Genomic DNA, 12,206 nt, shown 5'->3' on the forward strand with positions numbered 1-12,206 from the left:
GACATCTATTTTGGGACTTGGAAAATTCCTTGACTTTTCAAATGTAACATTTTGGTCTTATAGGCCAATTTGGCCTTTTGTAGACGTTAATATAACTTTCTTTCTTTCTTTCCCATATTCTCAACTCAATCCACATTGTATCATATTTGTCACTTTTTTGGGTCATAGGAATTCATTGTCATACACCTCTGTCATTGTTGATTGTATTGATGTCATTTTTGAAATTGTTGTGAATGATTATGTCCTTTCAATACACATTCACATGAATGTAGTTCACAATATATGAACCCTTGATAAACTACTAAAATTTTATAAACAATATAGATGAATGCCCAGGTAACTTCCTTACAAATCGCTCTTAAGGAAAGCAACGAAAAGTTGAAGGATGTGCAGCAGCAGCTAGACAATCTTCAAAGATATATTCAAAATCCTGTATGTACACTGAATGAAAGCTGCTAATTATTTAGGTAGTTTATTAATGCAAGATCTCTTTATGCATATTTGAGCACTTACAAAAAGCTCAAAGATTGTGAGATGGGATAACATGCTGTTGGTTTTGCTTCATGCCATGCCTACGAAGGCTGTCCGCTTCCTTGTGTCTCCCTCCCAAGCTCCTCCTACTTAAGCCCTAATCTCATCTTCTCCATCAGTCCTGCTATCTTTTTCTTCTTCTTCCCTGCCTGCAGCCCCATCCCTCAAGGCCTCTTTTTCCATCTTCAATTTGCCACTCCACCCCTATTCTGTCCCACCCCTCCTTGCTCCCTGATATGTACTCGTCAAATTGTGCCTAGACTCCACCCATCAGTCCCCACAATTATTCCTCCAGCTCTCCCTACCTCTATACATCCTTTCTTCTCAATCATTTCCCGAAAAACACGGTGTGTCATGTAGATCAATGGCATTACTATATCTCTTTGGCCAAATGGACAAAGTGATAGTAGTAACAACCAACTCCTGTTTGTGACAATTTCCTGGAGTGTAGTTTGTTCGTGAGAAGTTTGGCATGGGAATCATGCTCAAGAACTGTCCACAAATAACAAGGGACATTTGTCCTCATGAACCAAACTGCTATCCCCTGTGTCATTATTATCATTGTCTCAGCTGTATCATTGAAGAATATCCTTGGGGCTCTCCTCCACATCTCCTATGCCCTAGTACAATCTCATAAGTAGTGCATGTATATCTCTAGTGGATCTCACATGCAGCAAGCTATTGGAAATGTTCCATTAAATAGTCATGTTTCAATTGCCAAGCTACTAACCACACGAAGAGTGAGATCTAAACTGTTACTTGATCTCCTTCAAAAGTAGATGCGAAGAGTGAAGAAATGCCATATCTATGCCCGTGTTAGGTAGCAGCTGGCAAGGCTAATCCTGTCATGTGAATCTTCCACCCCAACATAATTGTTTAGGTAAAATTCAGATGTTGCAAGGTCTATTGAGCAAAAGGATTCCTCTGCCATATCCACTCCCCTTGATCCCATTGTAATCTCTACAAAGTCCACCTTTGACAAGGGAAACTTATGTTGATCTAAATCGTCTCTCATAAGTCTACTAACCTCTAAATTCTCTATCATAAGTTCTCTGATAAGTCTACTAGCCTCCTCTATTGTAAAAATAAAAGCTCTAGCTATGTTTCCCACCCTTTATGTTTATCATGGTCTTGGCAATACAATTATTTAAAAAGAACAATAAATGAAAAATGTAATAAACAAATAGTATCAGAAAGCTAAAAGCTATAAGTAAGAACTATAGCTAACAAACAACAAGCTCTAGTTGATACAATCTCATGGAGGTGTAGAGGGTCTAGCCTACTCTAGCTTGAGCAATAATCTCTTGTATCTACCTATGAAAGTGCGGCCGTCACTTGTGTCAGGGTTCAAGATATGTGGATCAGCCAAGCCTTACGGCTCAATCAATCAATATCCAACATGTATGTGTAGATGATTGAGGCTGTGAGTGTCTCAACCCCCATCCATCGTAAGTGTAACCTAATTGACTATGGTGATCAAGACTTGGCCCCCATACTTGTACTCCATAGAGTAATATGAACGTGACCAATGTATCAACGAGCCATGCGGGATTCCTAAAACTGCACCTATGAGCACATCCTCCCCAAACCACTACTATTGTGCACAATCAAGTGTTTGCTGCTTCTCTCATAAAGAAAGTGGGACTTGTAAATAATACTCCCAGATATGTATAGGATTCCACATACTCCAACTCCTATTGCTCATATGTGAGTTTAGGTGTTGATCTCCTAACTCACTGTGGTGTAGAGTTGAACACCATCACGTGGGTTTTACCGAGGTTCACTAAGAGCTCATCTCTAATGCATAAGAGTGTAGCGCATCCAAATGTCTCTATAGTCCCTATGGAGAATCAGCTATCAATACAATGTCATCTACATATAATAGGAGAGGTATCCAAGGTCCATCTAGTGGGACTCCTCTACCTCCTCCCTAAGATATGTAATTAGTTATCACATCAATTTATGGGCTAAATAGTATTGGAGAGAGGGGGCATCCCTGACCCCAATGGTGGAGTGAAGAGGTGCTGAAAGGCCCTCAGGAGTCCACACTCCGCCACCACCAACCCTCTCATATAGTGCTAGAATTCCCCAACTAAGCTCCTTAGGCACTCCCATAGCATGTAGTCTATGTATCAACTCGTCTCTCATTATTGTGTCAAGGGCTTTTGCGGAAATCCACAAAAAAATAGTACATCCATTGTCCATGAGCTCTACCTTGCTCAATGATCACTTTGAATGTCGAGAAACCTCTCCTAAAGTCAGTCTATCCGTGTGCTTTGAGACCCCCTATCTCTTCCCACCTGCTTGACTCCTACTCAAGAATGGATGCATATAACTTAGCCAATGTATGTCCCATCACAATATTTCAATAGCTACTAGATAGAGTAGGATACCCTAACTTGAGGGTAGGTACAATAGTGCTTGTGCTTTAGCTCTTTGGGACACCTTCACACATGGCTCTGTAAAACATGTAAGCCAGGAACACTACCACCAAGTCCCTAGCATGAATTAGGTGCTTGGAGAGAGAGAGAGAGAGAGAGAGAGAGAGAGAGAGAGAGAAAGATAGAATCCATTAGCGATGGCGGGGAGAGGGATCGCGATGGCGCCGCCTGCTCATGCCGCCCTGCCGACGGTCGTCTGACCTGTCGGCCCTGCCCGTCACTCTTCGTCGTTTCGCACTCCAACTCTTCCTGCGCCCGTCTGGCCCGTCGGGCGACTTGTCATCAGTCGTCTGCCCCGTTCCGCTGTCGCACGCTTGACCTGCGGGCTCTGCGCCTGGTTTGCGCCCGTCCGCCCTATGCGTTAGGGTTTCTTCCCACGCCTGATTCCTACCCTGCGCCGCTGCTGCCTCTCCAGTCCTGCCGTCGGACCTGGGCCCTGTTGAACATCGCCTCGCCTGCCTTGGTTCGCGTCGACTGTCCAGCCCTGCCGTCCTCTGCCCCTCCTGTGGTTCGCCCTCTTGCACGTGCACTGTCAGGGTTGTGCCCTGTCACTCGCGTTATTGGGACAGGCTACGACTGAAGCTGCTTCTCCAGTGCATTTCCTGTTTTGCCTGAGAGAGCGAGAGAGAGAGAGAGAGAGAGAGAGAGACGCTGCCCTCGCCAATCAGCCACCGTGGTGGTCGCCCCAGACTTTTAACGCCTGCAACCTGTCCGTGTGACGTCCTGAGGGTCGTCCTCCGCCGTGTGCGAAACCAGCTTACAGGGGTGCAGATTCCTACCTCAGCCGACAGTGATCTGCACTGTGCGTCAGTCCTCCTTCGAGATCAGCTCGTCATACAAGATGGCTGGTTTGGATCTGGATTTCATCGACCAAACGGTGGGAGCACTTGGCCCGGATTCTGATGCTGAGGAACCGGAGGATATGGTTCCGTGCACTGAAGAGATGCCCCTGGGTCCTGACATCCAGCCTGCGGGTAAACGTACCAAGCATACCTCGGAAGAGATAGGTGTTATTCAGGATCGTTCCTATGCGCAGGTTGCTTCGGATTCTGTGGACTCTCAGGAGGTGGACTGGGAGCATCTGCTGGAATTTGCTAACACTCTGCTTGGCGAATATGTTCAACATAATCAGGAAGCCTTCTCTGACTCTGCACCAGACGATGTTCTGGAAGCTACCGTCGACCCAAAAACTGTCCTACGCTCCTTTTCGGTGTTTTATGATCGCGCTGTGATACTCTTCTTCACTGGTCGCATCCCGCTGCTTTCCCGTATTCGCCAATGGCTGCAGAGTCTGCTCCAAGGGGAATGTGTTGAAGAGATTTTTGTTGGGTCCCGAGGTTTTTTTGAGGTCCTCTTGAAAACTGAGACGCACCGTGCTGCTCTCCTGTCTAAACTGCCTTTGTTTTTTGATCGTCGGTTGGTTCATATGGTTCCATGGCGCCCGATGGCAGATTTTCAGCGCCTCCTGCAACATGAATGCCCTGTGTGGGTAGAAGTGGAAAATTGTCCGGCTGTTTATTGGCCGCTATTGAAGGATGCTATGGCCGCTGTGGGCACGGTTCTGGTCCCTCCCAGTCTCAGGGCTGTGAATCGTAACCGCTTGTGCATGTTATGGGATACTGCAAGGAAAAGGCCTGCTTGGTTACGCCTCAATTGCTCTGGCATGCATCCGTTACACTTTCGTTTGAAATGGGGCAATTTTGCAGGCCATTGCTTTTCCTGTGGACAGTTGGGGCACTTTATGGCCGAATGCCCAGAGCAGCAACACATTTCAAATGCGGGCCCTGTTGCTCCGCCCATGGAGGAGATGGTGTGTGATGCTCCGTTGCTGGATACTATCCCCCTGCCCCAAGTTCTGGCCAAAGGTAAACAACAGGTTTCGGGTCTGGATTCCCGTGCCACTGATTGGATTGACGTACATGCCAAAAAAGGCAACAGGATTGTTGCTGGCATGGAGAGTACTGTGCCTACTACCTCACAAGATTCCATGCGTACATATATGCGCAAGAAGAAACTGTTGTCTTCCGAGCACTCTGCTCCTGCTATGGTTTCCTCAGCCCCCCGTCCTCAGCCCACCAGGAAAATGTATTCAGATCGTCTAAAGGGTCCACCTGCAAAGCTGGCTTTTGATACCAGAGGCAACGTCATTACCCCGTGAGACCGTCGTTACCCACGTTCCAACTCCAAGCAAGCAGATATACCGTCTACTTCCAAATCTGGTCCTCAGAACTCTTTTGCGGTGTTGGCAGATTTCTTGGATGAGGGAGTCCTGGACATTCTCGCCGACAAAGTCAAATCGAGGCAAGCTGTGCCTCGTACCTGATTGTGTTTTGCATACACATGAAAATAGCCACGTGGAATGTGCGAGGAATTTGTTCTCGACACAAGCAATATGCCATGTGGACTGCATTGTATGAGAATCAGTGGGAGGTCCTATGCGCTGTTGAGCACAAGAGTCACGGTGACGCCGGAAAAGTTGTGGATTGCCATGGCTTTCGTTTGTTCTATGCAGGAACACAGGCCATGCATTATTCGGGTATGCTCATGATTGTACATGCCAAATATCAGCCTGTTCTTATTAAAAATGATGTTCATGGCCGCTTTTTGGTGGTTGAAATTTATTCGAAGGGGAAATCTTATGGTTACTTGGCCTCTATGCTCCGAATGATTCGTTATCTCGCCGGGAGCTTTGGCAAACTTTGCAGACTTCCTTGTCACTTGGCAGACGGGGCTTCTTCATGGGGGATTTCAATATGTGTGTTGATTCTTCCCAGTCTACATCGGAGCACTCGGTTATGGATGCGCCGGAAAGTCGTATGTGGCATGAATTGGCTCTTGCTGTTCTTAACCAAGATCTCTGGTCCTGGCTACACCCGTCTTCTACAAGCTTTACTTTCCATTCGGCCCAGTATGCAACAACATGGTCGCGGTTGGACCGTATATATATCATGCAGAATGATGATTTTCTGCCTGAGATGCTCGAAATAAAAGTGTTGCAGCAATATGCCTTGTCGGACATTTCCCTCTGCAGTTCGAGTTGCTTGCACAACCCATTGCCCCTTTCAAGCAATTTCTGGAGAGACTCCCTTTGCGTTTCAACTCGTCCTACTTGAAGCATGCAATTTTTCAGGGCTATATGCAGCAATTGCTTGACAGATTCTTCTTGGACTTTTCCTCTCAGGGCACTGCGTCATTTGAAAGATTGCTCTCTAATGTGCAGCGGGTTGCTCGGCAATATGGGATCTATCATGCCTCTCTTTGTCAGCGCCGTCGACAGGCAGCGAAGGACCTGCTGGTTTTGGTTCGCTCCCTGCTGGTGGACACTCCGGATGATGCATTTCTGCTTGCACTGGCCATGCGGGTGGCCGATCTTATTAAATAATTCCAGTTAAAATCGTATCAACAAGCCAAATTGCAATATCTGACAGAGACTTTGCAAGATAGTGCATGTCATACCCATAAGTTTTCTTTCGAGCTCTCCATGCCTCTCCTGCTCGAGAGAATATGACCAGACTCGAGGATGCACAAGGCCACCTTATCCTGGATCCACAGACTATTGTGCATATGTGCAGGAATTATTTCCGTGACCTTCTCGGTTCCGCTTCTCCACCTTCAGCCCAAATTACTCAGGCCCGTTCGGTTTTTTATGACCTGGTCCGCAATCAGCTTCCGCAGGACATGCAAGCTACTATGGAGTCGGATATTGGTGAGGCAGAGGTTATGGACGTCTTGTTACACTTGCCCAAAGATAAAAGTCCGGGTTGGGATGGTCTCACCAATGAGTTCTTTGAAGCTTTCGCTACCCAACTGGCGAAACCATTGCAGGCTTTGTTTCAGCAGGTGTGGGAAACGGGGATCATGCCTCCCTCATGGAAACAAGGACTTATTAAACTGCTTCCAAAAGTTCCTTCGCCATCTAAGTTGACACAGTGGCGCCCAATTTCTTTGATGGATTCAATCTACAAAGTCTTTTCCAAAGTAATGGCGAATCGTCTCCATAAGCATCTCCCTGCCCTTGTGCACCCTCTCCAGTATGGTTTCATTAAGGGCCGAAATATTCTACACAATGTTTTGAATGCCCAATTGGCCATTGATTATGCCAGGCATTCTAATCAGGAGGTAGTACTGATTCAACTGGACCTGGAAAAGGCTTTTGACTATCTGGACTGGTCTTTCGTTGCTGACCTTATGTCTGCTATGGGCTTTGGTGCTCGGATGTCTCGTCTGATCTACACCATTAGTGCTGCGGTGTCTTCGCGAGTCATGCTAAACGGAGGTGTTACTGAGCCATTTGTACTTGCCCGTTCTGTCAGACAGGGGTGCCCTTTGAGCCCTTTATTCTTTGCCCTTGCGACACATCCAGTTCTTTCCATGTTATCCCATATGGCCGCCTCTTCTCAATTGGCCGGATTGTCGCTTCCTACAGGACAGCACTTCATTAGCCAATCCCTGGCGGATGATACCTTTATGATTTTGCATGCGGACAAGGATAACCTTCGAAAAGCATTGGATGTTTGGGGTCTCTTTGGTCAGGCGTCAGGCCTTCGTATCAATGCGCTCAAATCAGCCATTCTAAGCTGCACGGAGTCGGATTTGCAGTCCTTGGACTGGCAGGGTCTGGTTGTTCCTCGTGGCTCCATTGTCAGGCATCTTGGATACCCTTTGGGTGTTGATGTCCCCCCAAAGCAGCTTCTGCAGTGGATTTCTCAGAAAATGGTGGCTAAGTTTATGTATTGGAAGTCTCAGGCCTGGCCCTTCCATGTTCGCCTCAAAGTAGCCCAGATAATTATGTTGCCAATGCTCACATATTTCTTGCCATTGTTGCCCTGGACTACTACGACTCTGAATGCTCTTACTCAGTCTATTCGCTTCATGCTATGGAAGAAGGACCCATTGCATGCAGGTATTTCCTGGATCTCGTGGTCGCATGCGTGCACCCCCAAACGCATGGGTGGCGGAGCTATTTTAGATGCCCAAACTCACATGCAGGCACTTCGTTGGTCTCTTTTCCGCGCCATGTGCTCGGATCATCATCCGTGGGTCGCTATAGCCCGTTATTTCCTTGAGGGCCATGGGCTTCTGCATGGCAATACCCAACTCCGGAGTTCTTGGTGGCATGTTCTTAATGCTGATTCGCGGTTCTCCAGTTCTTCTTCATCGCTGCTTACTCATTTGGTATGTTCCTGGAAACACGTCCTTCAAAAGGCTCAGTGGCATCCAACGGAGGATCGCTTGGCTACTAACTCTTTTCAATTGGAATTACTGGCAGTCTCACGTTTACTTTCGTGGGAAGGTAAACATGAGCTTAGACCACAATTCAACCGGATGGCACGTCTGGGCTTGTCTTCGGTTGCGGATGCCACCCTTGCCAGTCGCAATGTGCTTATATCGTTTCGTACAGCTAGGAGGCTTTTCAGGATCCCTCGTGGATATAGGCCTTTATGGGAACAGCTTTTGACGGTGCTCCAGAGCGGACAACCCTTTCCTGCTCTTGCTTCGGATCATCCCTGGCAGGATTGGGACCTACAAGGCCGGCTGAATTTGAGCAAAGCTTCTGCTAACCAAGTGTATCATCTTCTGATTAAAGATCATCAATGGCTAGTTACTAAAGTGAATGCTTTATGGGGATTGCGTAAATCCCGGTCATGGTGGAGGGCAACTATGATGGAGGGCTGGTTGAACAAGACACCCTTTAAATATAAAGTCTTTCTTTGGAGAGTGATGATTGGGGGTCTTCCGCTTGCTTCGGCTCTTTCCAAGCGACGAATCTCCAATGGCATCTGTTTCTTTTGCACCACTACTATGGAATCCGCCCGCCACCGATTTATTTCTTGCCCCGTCGCTAAGAAAGTCTGGTTATTTTTGTCGGCTGTTTGGCGAGGGGTGGTTGGTATCACCCTGCGCCCCTTTGATTGGGTTTTTGGCCAGCCCAAATACCCTACTCCCGCACAGCCACATATGAAGCTCATGTATCACTTTCTTCGATACTGGGGCTGTTGGCATAACTGGACCATTCGGAATGCTTTTCTGTTTGACTCCGCCTATAATGTTCAGCGGCATATTGTGAGGCTTAAGGGCCTCTTGTATTGGCAGTTAGCTCTTCTCCATCGTTCTGATTTGCTCTCTACGGAGGACTTCCGTCCCTGGCATATGGCAATTTCCTCCGCATCCTTGCCATGACATTGTAACTTGTAGTACTTAGAACCTCTTCACATGATGGCTTGGATTGTCGTCATGTATCTTGTAATCAAGTAATCTTGTATTTTTTTCGTAATTAATACAATTACCTTTTACGAAAAAAGAGAGAGAGAGACAAGAAAGAAAGAAAGAAAGATCTATTAACGTCTCTAAAAGGCCAGAGTGGCCTATGAGATCATAATCAATACAATTGGTATAATCATCTTTCATCAAATAAGAAGATATAAAATTTATGTGTAAGTTTACATGGTATATTGGAATGAGAAGTATGGAAACCGAAAAAGTTGAAAAAAAAACTGAGTTTAAAAAGATCAAGAGTGTAGGGCATCTCCCCCTCAGTCTATGGAATCCACCAAGACTTTGCAAGCTACCTCCAACTGAGTCACCGTGCCAATCTCCCTCTGTAAGGAGCAATCCAGATGCGAATGTGGCGCATATGGGCACACCTATGTTGCCGACTAGGTACTCTAGGGCGTTGTGCTCTGCGTAGCATTGTAGGTTTGTCAACTGTGATGACTCTTGATGCTGTATCTCGGCAACACCTATCAGTAAGAGATGTAGTCTCTGGGGTGGTCATGGCTGGGGATTCAGCTACGCTAAAGTAGTCTGTAACTACTCTTTGGAGGGGTGGATGATGTTGGGGTCGCCTCCTATCCCGTGACAATAATGCTCTGCGTCATTGGAGCTCCAACAAGAAAAGGCCCAAACATCTTTGGTCCTCAAAGTCCATCACCCATCTTAGTGGTCCAAAGCCCTCCTTAAAGAGGCAATGATAGTGGCCTTGGATATCATAGTATACAATACATCTACAATTGTAGTGCTCCTCCGTCTCTGGCTCCCATCCACAAAGTTGGCACATCCTCTCATTGGCTGCAATATGTCTCCGTCGACCTGTCTCAATCATCAACTGATGCGATGAGGTGCGGATCTAACCAATAGCAACTTGGAGTCCTTGGGAAAGTTGAGCATCCATGTATCTTGGTCTCACTATGAAACCATCATGAGAAAGCTACAAGAGCTGACATTGGTATTGTGTTGTTTTCGTGCCTAATGGGAAAGGGGGCTTGGACCAAGTCCTTTCTATCTCCACTTTAGTGATGTCTGCCTTGACCATACTATTCAGCTCTCCACAACTAAGGCTCAAAGTAGGGTAGTCGAGGCTGTAATCAAATGGTCGTAGTCTATCTATACTCATGCCATGTAAATTCAGCCACATGCTCATATGTGCATGCCAACACTGTCTATCTCCCTCTGTTGCAAGCTCTCTTGAAGACTCCAACGTTAGTCTAGGATATCGGTCTTTAGGGAGCTGCCATATCCTCTGGAGGAAAGTAATTGCTTGGAATAATGCCTCAACTACCATGGATGCAATGCCTAATTCTGCCTGGATGATCTCCTGTGGTATTGAGGCTTTTGCCCTTACCATACCTACTATCATCATGACTAGCGGTCTTTCCATGTGTTCCCAGCCATCATAATGTTGTGCTTTTGGTCCTCCATCACAATCCATAAGTGGCATCCGTCTAGTATGATAAAGTTGGGCCCCAAATGGCTTCCCCATAGAGTAGTGTGGGCATAACTAAAGTGTCAAAAAACCACAATTTGGTACAATGCTCTTGAAACTGTATGTGTGCACACTGCCGCTCTAGAGTACCCAAAGTTGCATATGCCCGTGCAAGCCTAGCCTCTGAAGTCTCCTTCCATGAAAACTGTGGCCCCTTGAAAGTGACCCGGAGATATACATATTGTCTAACCATTTCCACAGGCTGACCGTCATACATAAAGTGGTGCTCTGAGTGTGTCACCCAAGCTACTAAGGTGTTAAAGACCATAATTTTAGTCTTTCCAAGATTAACCTTGAGACCTTTATCTTCACAGAACACATGCAATGCATCCAGATGCCGCTGTAGTCCCTCTCGTAAATTTGAGATAAGCACCATATCATCAGCATATAACAAAATTGGTATCAGTACCATAGCAAGGCTGGCTCCCATACCACCCCTTTCTCTGCATGTAATCAGAAATCTCGTCAATGTACAGTCCAAACAGCAAAGGAGAGAGGGGACAACCTTGCTTTACCCCCACCATGCTAGAGACTGAGTCTGTTGTACCTCCAAGCACTCGTACTCTCCCTGTCACAATTTCATACAATGCATAAATACACCACTGTATATCCTTTGGAACCCCAATGGCTCGCAACTTTTGCATGAGTCTTACACGTGGCACAGTATCAAAGGCTTTGCGGAGGTCCACAAAACAACAATAGATTTTTTGCCTACGTGATCGTCCCTCCTCAATCAAGGCCCTTAGCATGAATATATGGTCTAGTGTATTGTATCTGTGGCGGAAACCAGCTTGTCCTGTAGACCGTATTTTCTTTGTTTCAGCCCACCAACTCAACTCATGCTCCACAATAGAGGCATATATCTTTGCTAGCATATGGCCAATCATAATAGTGTGGTAGTTGTTAGCCACCAATGGGTCTCCACTCTTAAAAAATCGGCACTATTGTGTGGTCACACCAACTTACTGGAAACCCCTCACATACAGCTCTATTGAAGAGATTTGCCAAGATGGGGGCCAGTGCATAACATGCATGTGTAAAATGCTCTGCCAGAAGGCCATCTTGATCATGTGCTCTCCCATTCTTCAACCTCCAAATGGCATATCTCACCATCTTTTCCGTAAAGAAACCACACTGTGTTGGCCTAGAGTTTGATGGACAAGGTATTTGCTCTTGTGATGGAACATCGTATAGTGCCCTTCATGCCAAACCATAGGTGATGTCAATTGAATTGGGGGTTGTCTCCCATGAAATTTCCTCCATGCCCTCTTGTTGTCTCTGCTCAAAAAGAGTTGATACATCTCTGACTCTAGTTTGGCTAAATAATCTCTCTTTTTTTCCCGCACAAGACAACGAAAGACATTCCATGCCTGCTGATGTGTGCATGTCCCTAGTATAATATCCCTCTGTAGGCAGGTCCTAGTCTATCTGCACTCATCATCATACCAAGCATTTTGAGGGGCAGTACAATT

The 12,206-nt window shown here is 46.4% G+C and overlaps 1 protein-coding gene across 4 annotated transcripts in view; it reads left to right on the plus strand.

Annotated features, from left to right (window-relative positions):
- LOC148010678 (uncharacterized) overlaps positions 1-12,206 on the plus strand; it is a 304,057-nt gene that overhangs the window by 166,082 nt on the left and 125,769 nt on the right. For 2 of the 4 annotated variants that reach the window (XM_087672005.1, XM_087672007.1), the window contains exon 9: positions 325-432. The exons of 1 other annotated variant lie outside the window; for it this stretch is intronic. In XM_087672005.1, coding sequence (XP_087528131.1) covers positions 325-432 — 108 coding nt within the window. The remainder of the gene's footprint in view (positions 1-324; positions 433-12,206) is intronic. One more of the 4 variants, XM_087672006.1, reaches the window with a different exon arrangement.

Source organism: Lygodium microphyllum, chromosome 29, assembly GCF_053477565.2.
Source record: "Lygodium microphyllum isolate KBCC chromosome 29, Lygodium_microphyllum_v1.1.10, whole genome shotgun sequence".
Lineage (NCBI taxonomy): Eukaryota > Viridiplantae > Streptophyta > Polypodiopsida > Schizaeales > Lygodiaceae > Lygodium > Lygodium microphyllum.